The sequence below is a fragment of the Myotis daubentonii genome, chromosome 14 (genome assembly GCF_963259705.1).
Source record: "Myotis daubentonii chromosome 14, mMyoDau2.1, whole genome shotgun sequence".
Classification (NCBI taxonomy): Eukaryota; Metazoa; Chordata; class Mammalia; order Chiroptera; family Vespertilionidae; genus Myotis; species Myotis daubentonii.
In genome coordinates this window covers 22,143,769-22,157,807 of record NC_081853.1, presented here as the reverse complement: position 1 = coordinate 22,157,807, position 14,039 = coordinate 22,143,769, and the positions used below count along the sequence as shown (strand labels likewise).

Sequence of the window (14,039 nt, the reverse complement as noted above, 5' to 3'; positions counted from 1 at the left end):
TTTGGTCTTCTAAGTATTGCTGCCCCAGCTTTTCTTTCCTTTCTTCTTGCATGAAATACCTCTTTCCACCCATCCCCTTTCAGACTGTGTGTGTTGTTAGATATGAAGTGTGTCTCTTGTCGGCAGCATATGTATGTATCTTGTTTCTTTATCCATTCAGCCACCATATGTCTTTTGAATGGAGCACTTAGACCATTTACATTGAAAATAATTGCTGATAGACATGTACTTATTGCCAGTTTAATTGTTTTCATATTAGCTTTTTAAGTGGCTGATCTACTAACCTTTATTATATGTTTGCCTTTTCTAGTGAGATATTCTTTTCTTTCATATATTTTATTTCTAGTTTTGGTCTTTTCTTTTCTGCTTAAGGAATTCCCTTTAGCCCATACCATCCACTTAACTAACAACTTGGTGGAGGCTGGAGGGAGAAACTCTAGCACATTAAATGGACTCTAAGATGACTCCTCATTTTAGGAATGCAATGTTTTCCTTTAATGTGTCTTTTGGAACTGCGGAAACGAGATAGTTAACTTCTGTCCCCATGTCTACAAACTCACAGACAGCATTATTGGAAAGACACAAATTTTTAAAACCACCGTTTTAAAATACCATTTTATAAGTCACAGTTTGTATAAATAGAGACCATGCCCCTCACCCGCTCCAGTTTGTCTAATCAGCTAAGGTAGGGGTTAGCAAATATGGCCCACAGGCCAGATCAGGCCCATCTCCTGATATTGTAAATAAAGTTTTATTGGAACCCAGCCATGCTTCTCTGTTTACATTACTGTCTGTGGCTGCTTTCCTCTATAGCAGCAGAGCTGAGTAGCTGCAGCAGAGGCCATATGGCCTGCAAAGCCTAAAATCGCTACTGTCCGGTTGTTTACCGAAAAAGCTTGCTGGGTCCTAGTCTAGGTTATGGGGGATGCAATCTGGCCACCTGCAGACCATCATAGCCTAAAGGTATGTTTTGCTGATGTTTTATTTTATTTTTTTTAAAATATATTTTATTGATTTTTTACAGAGAGGAAGGGAGAGAGATAGAGAGTTAGAAACATTGATGAGAGAGAAACATCGATCAGCTGCCTCCTGCACATCCCCTACTGGGGATGTGCCCGCAACCCAGGTACATGCCCTTGACCGGAATCGAACCTGGGACCCTTCAGTCCACAGGCCAACACTCTATCCACTGAGCCAAACCGGTTTTGGCATGTTTTGCTGATGTTTTAAAAAGTGAAGTAACAGCAGGCACAGGGGCAGCGTGGTCCCTGCAGTTGGCACCTGGCCTGCTTCATCCTTTATCTCACTGCCTGTGTCCTGTAGGCAGTGGGACCCCATCCCCGGTTAGCGGATCAGGGAGGATGCTGGCTCTACCTGGAGCTTGCTGTGTGTCCCTGATAAAACCACTGTACTCTCTGGCCTCAGTTTCCCCACTTCTCAGGCAAGGGGTTGGATCACCCGGCCTCTCACAGGCTGTGGTCTTGCTTCTCCAAGTGTAGCCCTCAGACCAGCAGCTTGTACGCCCAGAGCTCGTTGGAGATGCAGCCTCGCAGGCCCAACCTGCACCTGCTATACCGGAACCCCCTTTCAACAAGCTCCCCAGGGAACTCCCACACACGCATTTCTCGGGAATGTCACCTTCCTGGTGTGATGTCAGCAGCAAATGCCTGTCTCCACTTTCCAAGTTGGAGGCCTTTGGGCATTTCAGTTTCTGAGTTGCCTTTACACCTGGGGTGAGTCAGACAAGATATAAAATGTCTGATCTTATTAGTATAATGTCTCCCAGCCTTCTCTCAGGTTCTCTCTTAAAACTTGGTGGGACCCATTGTGTGTCTGACAGCAGGAATATAGGACAGGCAAGGCCTGGCTTTGAAATGGCAGGTAGACCAAGAAGAAGTATTGTGGGGTGGAAAAAAATTTTCCTCCCACCTTTCTAAGTTCTTCTGGCTAGTCTAAGAATCAGTTCACACAAGATGGATCATCAGGAGAAATTGACCAACTTATTACATATGTACCTATGGGGGTTCCCGAGGAATGTGGGACCTGAGGACATGCTGAGCATTGAGGCTTAAATGCCGTTCTGGACTAAGGAGAGGGAGGCCGAGGTCTGGGGCTTCAAAGAGAAAGCAGGCAATTCACGGTAGCTGAGGAAAAGCAAACATGTGCTGGCCCCCAGAAACCATGGGACACAGAGGGGAGTGTAGCGTGCTCGGGTCCTCCCAGGCTGCCACACTGAGTTCACAGATGCCAAGGAGAATATGCTAAGGTTTCCTCCCCGAAGCAGGTTTTTCTATCTGAGTTCCTTTAGGCGGGTAAAGGAGAAGGTGAAAAAAGAACTCCTCTTGAGTTTGTTGGACGTTTTTCTGCTTGAAGTAATCTGCATGCCAGGGGTAGCACATTCACTGTGTGTGTGTGTGTGTGTGTGTGTGTGTGTATTCACGAGGCTGAAATGTTCTCTGTGGGCAGGTCATATTTGAGCATTTATTAGAAGGTCTCAGTGACTAGAAACAAGGAAAGGAAGTTTGCTGATGGACTTTAAAACACACACAAATTTTTTAAACCACTATTTCTAAGAGGAGAGGATCTTGCAATGGAGCCACCTCCTCTACGGTCCACTGTTGGGTAATACAAACAACAATAAGGATAAAAGCCGGTACTTAGGGAACACTCATGTGCCAGGAGCTGTTCTAAATCTTTAAACATGCATAAACCCATTTAATCCTCAGAACAACCCTGTAAGGCAAGTATTACCACTCTCCCCATTTTATAACGAAGAAACCTGGGGACAAAGCAACCTGTCTTCTCTAAGGCGACACAGTAGCGTCAGGATTAGAACGGAGACATCTAGTTCCAAACCCCACACTGTCCGTGACAGCGCTGCCCTGCGAGGCACGTGGGGTCTATTTGGTGAGTGACTGGAAGAGAGCAGGCTGGCTAGAGTTATTTGTGAGGAGGCTGGGACTGTCTTGGGAAGGAGCACAAGCTGGGATTCTGCTGGGGGCATAGTAGGTGCTGAGTAAATGCAGGGAATGAATGAATGAAAGGATGAACTAGTGAGTGAGCGAGTTGCCTATTGCTCAGAAGATAATCCCCAGAGTCTGACATACTATAGTCTGGTCAAGGCCAAACCAATCACATAGTCAGTTGAAACTAAGCATTTGGAGGAATCACCAAGGGCTTCCTGGAGGAGGTGGCAGAAGGGTGGCCTTTTAGATGGGAACGAACACCAAAAGCTCATTGTTTGCAAACTCTTGTTCAAGCAATCACAGACACCCCCCCCCCTGCAGAGGGAGACCACACAGGCAACGCACCGAGCTGACAAACGCCTTCCTGTTTGGCCTGGGACTTTGGCGGGAGCATGTTCTTCCATCCACTTTGGCACCACATGGTCCCTGGTGTTGGCCAAGGATGCCTGCCTGTCTGCTCTTGCTGCCTCTCCCCTTATCAGCGGAAGGTGGACGCCACTGCGCTCCCTGTCAACCGAAGCACAAGCTATTCCCTTGTAGGGCCAAGGCTGGCGATCTTTTGCAACAATATTTCATAATTTATATATTTGATTAAGAAGCGGAACCTGTGCCAGCAGCCTGCATAATCCAGCATATTGGGACCATTTGCCGCTTGTGTCACTCTTCTATTTTAAAACTTTCCATATTTGAACCCGTGGAAGTACATCCCTCACATTTATTAAACTTTTCCCATAAAAACAGTTTAGTAAGCCTCCATCACCTTCCATGAAATTAAGCAGAAAAGGCCACAACAAAACCTGGTAGACATTTCCTTTAGGGAATACCATTTTATTTAGGCCGCCTTTCAAAACATTCGCCTTTTCTTGCCAGTAATTAAAAAGATATCAAAGACAAATAAGATTTTTCGTGGCATGATAATTGCTTCAAGAGGAGCTTTGTGACTTGGCTTCTACCCTCGCTCTTTGCTGCCGCCCCTCCCGGCCTCCCAGGAGCCTCCACTCCCCGATCCGGGGAGTCTTAGTCCCGTGAGTCCCGTGGGTTCGTTCTCTTCCAGCTTCTCTGACCGCCGCTTTCCTGTGCTTTGCCCCTGCATTGCCTCCTCAGAGAACCGAGCCAGCTCTACTTTGCCTAGAGCAGTGATGGCGAACCTATGACACGCGAACTCATTTTTTTGGTTGATTTTTTCTTTGTTAAATGGCATTTAAATATATAAAATAAATATCAAAAATATAAGTCTTTGTTTTACTATGGTTGCAAAGATCAAAAAATTTCTATATGTGACACGGCACCAGAGTTAGGTTAGGGTTTTTCAAAATGCTGACACGCCGAGCTCAAAAGGTTCGCCATCACTGGCCTAGAGGGCTTTCCTTCGCGGCCTCCCGCTCTCACAAGGCCTCTCTTTTCCACAAGGGGCCTGTTTCATCTGATGTGGGTGTGGCTGTCTTTTCGAATCCTTTCTCCTCCCCATCAAGTTGGCTGGTTGGGTTGGCACGGTGATCAAGGCCCATCTCAGTCCCCTGGCCATCTAGGCACAGTGATTGGTCAAAAGAAAGGCGCGTGACCCACCACATTGGGCCAACCAGAGTCATCCCCTGAGAGCCCCAGAAGGAGAGACTTCCTGTTCACTGGGGTCACTGGCTCCAAGGGCCAAAGGGACCCTCGGTGCTGCGGAGGCCTCGTCTGCTACCATCTGGGCGAGCCTGCCTGAGGGTGAAGCCGCCATGGGGGAAAAGAGAGGTGAGAGATGGAGAAAGGAATTCACTTCCTAATTTGAACGGCTGGATCCAGCTGTTCCTGAAGTTAGCCCTTCTCTTGAACTTTCTGACCAGAAAGTAAATTCTAGAATGTGGATTCCCTCTGATTGGGGCATGGGGGCGCAGGGGGGGGGGGGGGGGCGGTTAAACTGGTTTGAATTGGATTTCCTTCACTTGCAACAAGAGAGGCCTGGATAATAGTTCTTCTGTTTGCAGTCCAAATCCTTTCTGTTGTTTAAGAACCAACATTGTCCCAAACTCAGAACAGAGAAACACTTTATGCCGATGCCCGCATGCTTTATTATCATAGCATAGAGGAATCAAACAAAGAGATCATTTTGCTTCACCCAAGTAGAATCTGACTGGATGCAAACAGCAGCTGAGATGAAAGGGTGAGCGAGCCTCTTATCCTCTCCCTCCCGCGGCAGCCGCTCCAGCATCGCTTGTCAATGGCCCAGACATGTCAACGGCCAGCACAGATGCCCTTGCAGTCTTGTCTTTCATGTAACTTTCTCATGTTTGAAGCCAAACATTTGGAGCCAAAGTCTGATAACTCAGTGAGTCAGCGCTCATGTCACTGTCGTTCGCGTCCCCATGGGACAGACTTGATTAAAAACCCAAATCAACGAAGGAGCGGAATGGCTTCAGAAATGTGTAATTCACACGAGCTGAAACGTGAAACTTCTTGGGTACCAGTCACATTGCTTTTGGCTACAGTGACCAAGATCTGCACTGATGGGAAACCGTCTGATAAAGAAATATATTGGACAATGTGGAAACAGATCACCTCGCATTAAAGAATAAAGAAACAATTCTCATGTAAGAAGAAGCCTGGAGCCGAGGTCACTGGCTCGAGGACATAACCAGGGACCTATGCTCTGTTTAACGCTCAGCTCCATAATCCTGCTACTGGCTTAGTTCCCGTGTCTCCTCAAGGTTCTAAGGTGGCACCAGGAGTTTCAACCCAACAGCACCGGCTTCAGATGAGGGAACTCCTTGAGAAACAGCGGATTCCAAGGCTGGTCCAAAGAAAATACAACATGAGCCGGGCATTTCTTACCGTGACAGAATGTGAAGTTGTATTTAAAGAATGATGGGGCTCTGGCCGGCTTTGCTCAGTGGATAGAGTGTCGACCTGCGAACTGAAAGGTTGCGGGTTTGATTCTGGTCAAGGGCACATGCCTGGGTTGCAGACTCGATCCCCAGTAGGGGGTGTGCAGGAGGCAGCCGATCAATGATTCTCTCTCATTGATGTTTCTATCTCTCTCCCTCCCCCTTCCTCTCTGAAATCAATAAAAATATATTGAAAAGAAAGGAAGAAAGAAAGAAAGAAAGAAAGAAAGAAAGAAAGAAGAAAGAAAGAAAGAAAAGAGAAGAAAAGAAAAGAAAAGAAAAGAAAAGAAAGAAGAGAAGAAAGAGTGATTGGCTATTATAAAAAAGAAAAAAAGAATGATGGGGACATGTCAGAAAGACATAGCCAACTTGAAGGAGCTTCCTTTGGCAAAATTTGGAACAATTTGAGCATCAATAAATAAAGATAGTAACAGATGATAAACAATTGGATGAAAAAGACATCTATAACTCCAAACTGATATAAATGTATCAATAAACAAGGAGAAGATAGAGCTAGTCCTTATATTAGAATGCTAAGCAATAAACATTGAAGGAATGATTGGATTAGAGAGATCAACATTTGGCAGTTATTACAGTAATCATGAATTCAGTCAAGAAACATCAATATATACAAGGAACCAGTGGGTAGAATTTTTATGGGGAACAGGATATTAACATAGTCTCAAAGTACCTTCCCCCAAATGCTCATTAAATACAAAGAGAAGAAGAATTAGTTGCCACTGGCAAAATCTAGCAAGTGTTTAAGATTAATACCAATACTAATGAAACAAATAAGAATCTTTTATTATCTGATCAGGTGCCATGAAACACTTCCATGGCATTCCTGCCAAAAAAATGCATAACCTGAATTCTAATTATGAGAGAATATCAGAAAAATCCAGGTTGATGGACATTCTACTCAGTACGTGGCCTTTAATATTCTAAGATGTCAAGATCATAAATGTCAAAGGAAGAAGGAGGAGCACTTTCAAATCACAGGAGGCCGAAGAGACAAGATAACTAAATGGGACACATAATCCTGGACTGGCTCTTTCCGCTATAAAAGGCCTTATTAGGACAATTGATAACGCTTGAGTTGTATCTGAGGATTAGCTGATAGATGTTAGTTCCTGATTTTGATGGTCGGTTGTGGTGATGTCGGAGAATGTTCTTGTTTGTAGGAATCACACACTAAAATATTCAGGAGTGATGGGGCATTGTGTCAGCCACATCCTCAAGTGGTTCAAGAAGCAGAGTTCTTTGCTCTCTTCTTGTAACCTTTGGTTAAGTTTAAAACGGCAGCAAAAGGAAAAGAAGGCAGGCAGGTTCCTCCAGAGCGTCTCTTTTCATTAAGAAAAGTTTTTAAAAATGAGTTGTTATTGACTTTTAGAGAGAGAGGGATAGAGAGCGCAACATCAATGAGAGAGAAACATCATCGGTCACCTGCCTCCTGCACGCCCCCTCCTGGGGATCGAGCCTGCAACCGGGCATATGCCCTGATCTGGAATCCAAGGGCAACCTCTTGGTTCCTGGGTCAATGCTCAATCGCTGAGCCACACAGGCTGGGCAAGGAAGGAACTATTTTAAGCAGCCCCTGATGGGGGAGCCTATTGGCCAGGGTTGGGTCACGTGGCTTCTCCAGCTGCAAAGGAGGCTGGGAAAGTGAGTTTATATAATGGAAGTGGGTAGGAAGAGGATGTGTGGGTGGAGAATGGCAGTGTAGGCGGCCATCAGTGTCTGCCTCAGTCCAAAGTCTTTACCTTCGGTGTGGGCCACTTTGGAATACAGTGCCTTCAGCAGCCGAGAATCATCCAAGGGCCCCAGGCTGTTGGTTCTTTCATTTGGTGGCTAGCATTGCACTGCGGATTGGAGAGGCAACGAAGGGCCCATCCTCTCAAGAAGTTCCCACGGGAGCCTTTCAGGAGCTAATACATACAGCACAGTGGAATCACCATAAGCCGGGGGCACGGTGACAGCACAGATGAACCTAAAATACCCCACGGAGAGGGCAGGCCAGGGAAATATTGCTAGGAACATTCACTCCTGGGAATGTGACCGCTCTTCTTGCTGACATGGGGGGCGGATCACGGAGCTGTTAACATTGTCATATTTAAGCATCTGTCCTTCCAATCCTGGTACAGAATCCCACTCAGCTGTGGCGACCCCAGGGAAGAGGCGGCTGCTGAGCACAGTGTGGGGACCTGGGGGTGGGGGTGGGGTGTGGAGGCGGGGAAGGGAATAGGGTGCACACAGGCACCTGCAAGCTGTTCATTTGGCTTCTGCAAGGGGAGCAGGAAGCAAGGTGGGTTGGGGCCAGGAAAATTAAGAAACTGGATTGCAAGGCTAAGAAGTTTCAACTTCTGTGTGTGCAGTAGGGAGCAAGGGAAGTGCACAATGAGGCTGTGTTTCTGAGCAGCTCACCTGTGTGTGTGCAGAGGGTGAGTTCTTGGTGGGAAGACCCACTAGACATGGTCACCAACCTTTCAGACCTCATGGACCACCAGTGGTCCGCAGACACCAGTTGGCGACCACTGCACTAGGAGACTGTTGCCAGGCTGGGCAGAAAACGTTCAAGGTGAAATATGATCTCAGGGATGGAGGGAAAGAGATGGTGGGAGAGAAAGGACTGTACCAAGTGACCCATCAGGGGTGGGGGTGTCAGTGAGAATTCAGGTGTTCTGAATGCAAGGATGGGGTGTCATTAGGAGACACGGGAAGTCAGGAGCATGCTCTGGGTGGGGTCCATGGGTCTGTTGTGGGTCATCACTCCCACCCACCAGCTTGTGGACAAAATCCACTAGGCATCATGCTGGGTTTCAGCAGAGGAGAGATTGGGCAATTGGTAATCTTTCTGTCTAGCTGTCACCAACCCCTGCTTAAAACTCGTTGAAGGCTCCCCATTGCTTCTAGAACAGAGACCAGCCTTTTCTGTCACCCACAAAGCTGGAGTACGTCTGAGGCCTCAGTGCCGATCTAATCCCCTGTCACTCTCTGTGCTCCTGCTCCGACAGTCTTCTTTCAGCCCCAAGCATGGGCCATGCTCACCACCGTATCTCTAAGAGCAGGTAATAGGTATTGAATAAACTGGTGCCGCTTTAGCCCCAGGGCCTTTGCACATGCCATCCTCATATCCATCTTTAACTGTCCCTTTCCTCTTTGCCTACTCAGGTGTACTCACCCTTTAAACATCAGTTCTAAGAGTCACTTTCCTAAGAGCACATCTGACATCCTTGAGTAGGTCCAATATCTTTCATATACTTTATAGCAACATGTACCTCCCCTTTACAGCATCAATAGTAGATGTATTTTCACATTGACTGTGGGATATTTGCCCAGAATCTCCCCCGCAGACTGTAAAATCCAGTGTTTTTGTTTGTTTGTTTTTAGAGTGTTATACCTCTGTACCCAGTATAGGAATTGGAACGTGGTAGTACTCCCTGAAGATTCGTGGAGTGAATGAATGAGTGAGTAGATGAGTGAGTATTCATTGATGTTTCTGGGAAGGGACTGAGAAGCAGGTTTTACTTGAGAAGCACCATCTAGGACAGGCAGGATTTCAGCAGAAGGAACTGGTTCACATAACCAGCTCAGAGCTAGCAGAAGCATGGTGGGGGGAGCTTGATCAAAGGGAGTTTCCGATGTCATAAGACCAGAAAGACCAGCCAAGTTTTGGAACGATTCAAACGTCAGGGTGAACACGTAGTTCTTAATGTGAGAGGCGCTGGGGCGCCAGGGGAGCGGGCAGGGAGGACGGCACTCACAGCTTCTCTCTGAGGAGTCAGACGTGAAAAGACAGGAAACCGATGGCTGCAGAGGAGATGGAAGCAAAAGCCAACTCAGGAGGGTATTGACGTAGCTTTGGCCAAACTTGCAAAGCACATGAAGGAGGGACCGCAGATAAGAGATGGCGAGAGCGAAATCCGGGGGATAAAATTCAAGAGACTTGGCAACAGATGGGAAGTTTAAGAAAGAAGGAAGGTCTGGAGACAGGACTGGGAGTTCTAGGACTCATGCCTTTTTTGTGCCTTGTATCTGCAGTAGAAAAAGATGTCTTTTCTTAGAAATGGTGGAAAAGAAATTAACTTGGAAGCTGCACATGCTCAGAGAGGCCAGAGAAAGAGAGAAAATCTCACTCAGCACCTAGAGTATCTGGTCATTCAGTGTTCAGTTGGCAAGGTCTGTCCACACAAGTCACCGTGTCCCATGGCCGTGTTTGGCGGCTCCCCAACACTCTACCTGGTCATACACCCAGGGCCCCCCATTACCTGCTGGGCTCTGAGTGCAGGAAGTCGGGTCCCTTCTCTTTAAGCAGCTCATCATTCCCAGGAGGCTGCTTGTTGCGACACACATTTCCATCCGGGATCTGGGGAAACCTGAAACGGGGGCTGGGGATCCTGCCCCAAGGACCTACAATCTGCAAAGAGCCAGATGAGACACACCGGCGAAGAGGCGCACCGACACTTTCAATGCCTGTGCCAGCACCAGCATCCAGGGAACGGGCTAAACAGGTGCCACGAAACCACGGCCTCTGTGTCAATAATTAGATAAGGGCATGTGTGGACTGCATACAATGTTTATTGCTGTTTATCATGCCAAAAAAGTTTTTATTTAAAATTCAAATTCCATTGGAAAGGAGGCAACAAACGGTGGTTGGGATCCCAGCCTGCTCCCGGAGGCGCTCCCAGGCTCACCACAAAGCACGCGCTCTCTACAGCTACGCGGTTCCATCACTCAGAACTGCATTCTGGGAAACTCCCCCCGGAGGCCCCTTGCAGGATGCCAGCTGAGTCTCTAGTTAGTAGCTGGGACACAACAGCCACAAAGACAAAGAAACTCCGTCCTAAGACTTCTCAGGTCATTTCTAGCTCTGAAACTATTGACCCTCAAGGATCCACCACCACCCAACCTAGAATATACGTGCGTATATATTCCCACTGGAAACAATATCGCGGGTTTTGTTGCTGGCTGGCTGTCACGTCAGACCCTGAGGATGGCCTCCCCACACCCGGCTTTCCTTCTCCGTGGGCGCCTGTGGGTCCCGGCCGTGGACGGGCAGCCCTTCAGGAGCGCCGGGACTTGCTGCACGTCGGGCACAGAAGCTGACCCTGGGTGACAATGTACGCGCGGCCGCTCAGCTGCTGCTCGCAGCCCTCACAGACGAAGTGCTTCCGGTGCCAGGCCAGGTCTTCCACGCGCTGGTAGTCCTCCGAGAATATTATCTGGGGAGGAGAACAGAGGAGACAAACCTGGTAGAGACAGTGTGTTGAGGGCAGGTTGGAGGATGGTGGTTCAGCCTGTCCTTGACCTTGTTTTGACTTTGACATGCCTCCCTGGAGAACTCGGACTCCAATCTGAGGCACTGAGTACAGTGTCTGGTGAAAGTCACGGTTGCATCGTAGGTTCTTGGTTGGAAAGAAAAGGCCTCCACCATCAGCAGGTTTTCCTTAGCTAGTCTCTGGGACAGTCTTTGGGGCAATTGCAATCCCCAGTTACGCTCTAAGACAGTGGTTCTCAACCTCTGGCCCTTTAAATACAGTTCCTCATGTTGTGACCCAACCATAAAATTATTTTCGTTGCTACTTCATAACTGTAATGTTTCTACTGTTATGAATAGTAATGTAAATATCTGATATGCAGGATGGTCTTAGGCGACCCCTGTGAAAGGGTCATTCGACCGCCAAAGGGTCGCAACCCACAGGTTGAGAACCGCTGTTCTAAGATAATATTAAATACCCCGGTGAGGACAACCTAACGATAAAGGTAGTGAGTTTCCTGTCACCATAGGCCTGATGACAGTAGTTATTATTGTCATTACTAATATACCTTAGCGTTCCTCTAGCCTTAACCTATAGTGGAGCGTCGAACCCCTCTCATAACATCTCTAGCTACTGTATTATATGATATTAACGTTGTATTGTGATATCACACTATATTCCTTTATCCTAAGACTAACAGCAGCCCCCATGTATTAGTTACTCAGCCAGGCCCATGCCAGCATTTTCACTCAGTATCTCATGTACCTTCATAGCAACATGGCATGGACACTGTTGTCCTGCCCATTTTATAAGGGAGAAAACTGAGGCCCAGGAGCTGGGTAACCACACAAGTACTAGATGCAGAGCCAGGGACTGTGCCTCCCCTTAACAGCCCCTGTCATGTCCTTCTGAGCACCTACCAAGGGCCAAGGCCAAGGCTGGACAGGCACTCTGCGTCTGACCCATCCCAGCAACCTTAGGGGTGCAAAGTAATACTGGCCCCGTTTTCCAGATGCGAAACAGGCAGAGAGCATGGAGTGCGGCCTGAGCCTCAGTTTTCCTCTCTGCGGGTCACATCTCCAGTGAAGCCACACACTCCTTGGCCTCTGGGTCCTCCCGCGCGATTGCAGGGGTGCCCCACGCCGCGCAGCCGCACTGGCTCTCACCTCATCGCAGCCGGAGCAGCGGGGCCGCACGCTCTCGCAGTAGTGGCGGCCGCACCAGGGCGCACCGTCCTTCCAGAAGTAGATGAGGTCCACCAGCGGCTCGGAGCACTTGGTGCACACGAAGCAGGCGGGATGCCACTGCTTGCCGTAGCCGGCCCTGTCCGAGTAGACCACGGGGCTGTCGGCGGGTGCCACTCCCTTGCAGAGCTCACAGACCTGGAGGGTTGGGGGGGGACCCCGAAGATACAAAGCAGTCAGGAGAGCAAAGGGACACAGGGTCCAGCTTCAACTCCAGTCCCTTTCCTTCTTGGGTGACCTCAGGCAAGTTACTGTCGTTCCTCAGTTTTCTCATCTGCAAAGTGGGTTCATATTGCCCACTTAGGGGGTTGGTGTGAGGACCAAATAAAATACTTATTTAGCACAGTGACTCTCAACCTTTTTGTTCTCAGGACGCTTTACACTCTTAAAAAGAGTATAAAAACTTCTGTTCATAAAGTGATAGCCATTGATATTTACCATAAGAGAAATTAAAACTGAGAAAACATTAAATAATTATATATTAATCCATTAGACAGTAAGCCAGAATGTTAACATAAACATTTGTAATTAAAAATAATTCTGTTTTTTCAAAACAGAAAGTGTAGTGAGAAGAGTGGCCTTGCATTACAGTTTTGCAAATCCCTGTAATGACTCGCTCAACAAGCGCCTCTGGGTTCTGATCACTGCCTCCCCTTTTCATGTTTTGCATGATGCTGTTTTCTTTAAACTCCATGAAGAAAATCTGGCTGCACACTGATATGGAGCTGGAAAAGGGAGGGGTATTTTAATCGCCTTCCCAGCAAACTGTACATAGTTTTCTTTGATTCCACATTAAAATTCAAGTGGTAGTTTCCCAAAAGTCAGTTACTATGGAATTTGAAAGCATATCAGCCAGCCTTTCATCCTGTTACATGAAGACCCACTGGCCCACCTTGTACTTGGAATGGACTTTTGCCCATGTATGATTATTTTGCCATATACTTTAAATTTTAGGATGGTTTAGATTTAAAGAAAAATTGTGACACATATTAATGGCTTACATTAATTTGGTATATTTGCCATGATTAATGAATAATATAGATGTGATTATTAACTGAAGTCCAAACTTTAAATCTCTATTGTCTAAGCTACCTGGTCTGTGGTATTCTTAGCTTTTACCTAATGTCCTTTTCCTGTCCCAGGACCCCCTCCGGGACACCACATTGTATGTAGTTGTCCTGTCTCCTTCTTGGCTGTGCCAGTTTCTCATACTTTCCTTGTTTTTGATGACTGACAGTTTGGAGGAGCACTGCGCAGTAGGGATTTGTCTGATGTTATCATTAAATTGGGAGGAAAACCACAGAGGTAAATTGCCAGCCTCATCACATCCTACCCAGAGTACACACTCAATCCATACAATCCTGTGAGTCATTTGGGAGTCATCTCCTGCTCCACAGAACTCTGATGATGATGATGACAACGATGGTGGTGATGGCGGCTAGCATTTCCTTAGGGCAGGTCTGGGTTCAGCACGGTGCTCAGGAACTCGCATTATCACTAATACCTCTTACAGGAACCCCAGAGAATTGTTTCCCCTGCTGGAGCTCTCTTCCTTTTAGGGAAGTCATTATTTCCCCCCAAGATATGGCAAAACTGAGGTTCAGAGAGATTGAGCGACTGCTCAGTAAGTACAGCTGACAGGAGACAGAGCTGGGATTGGAACACTTGTCTCAAGCTAAGGTTGGTTCCGCTACGGGTTGATCAGGC

At 47.4% G+C, this 14,039-nt stretch overlaps 1 protein-coding gene across 1 annotated transcript in view; it reads right to left on the bottom strand.

Annotated features, from left to right (window-relative positions):
• Nucleotides 1-10,390: 10,390 nt before the first annotated feature.
• Nucleotides 10,391-14,039, bottom strand: part of LMCD1 (LIM and cysteine rich domains 1) — a 62,036-nt gene continuing 58,387 nt past the window's right edge. The window contains exons 5-6 of the mRNA XM_059663409.1: nt 12,255-12,470; nt 10,391-11,052 (exon numbers count right to left, since the gene is read on the bottom strand). Of these exons, the coding sequence (XP_059519392.1) occupies nt 10,894-11,052; nt 12,255-12,470 (375 nt within the window). The 3' untranslated portion in view covers nt 10,391-10,893. The remainder of the gene's footprint in view (nt 11,053-12,254; nt 12,471-14,039) is intronic.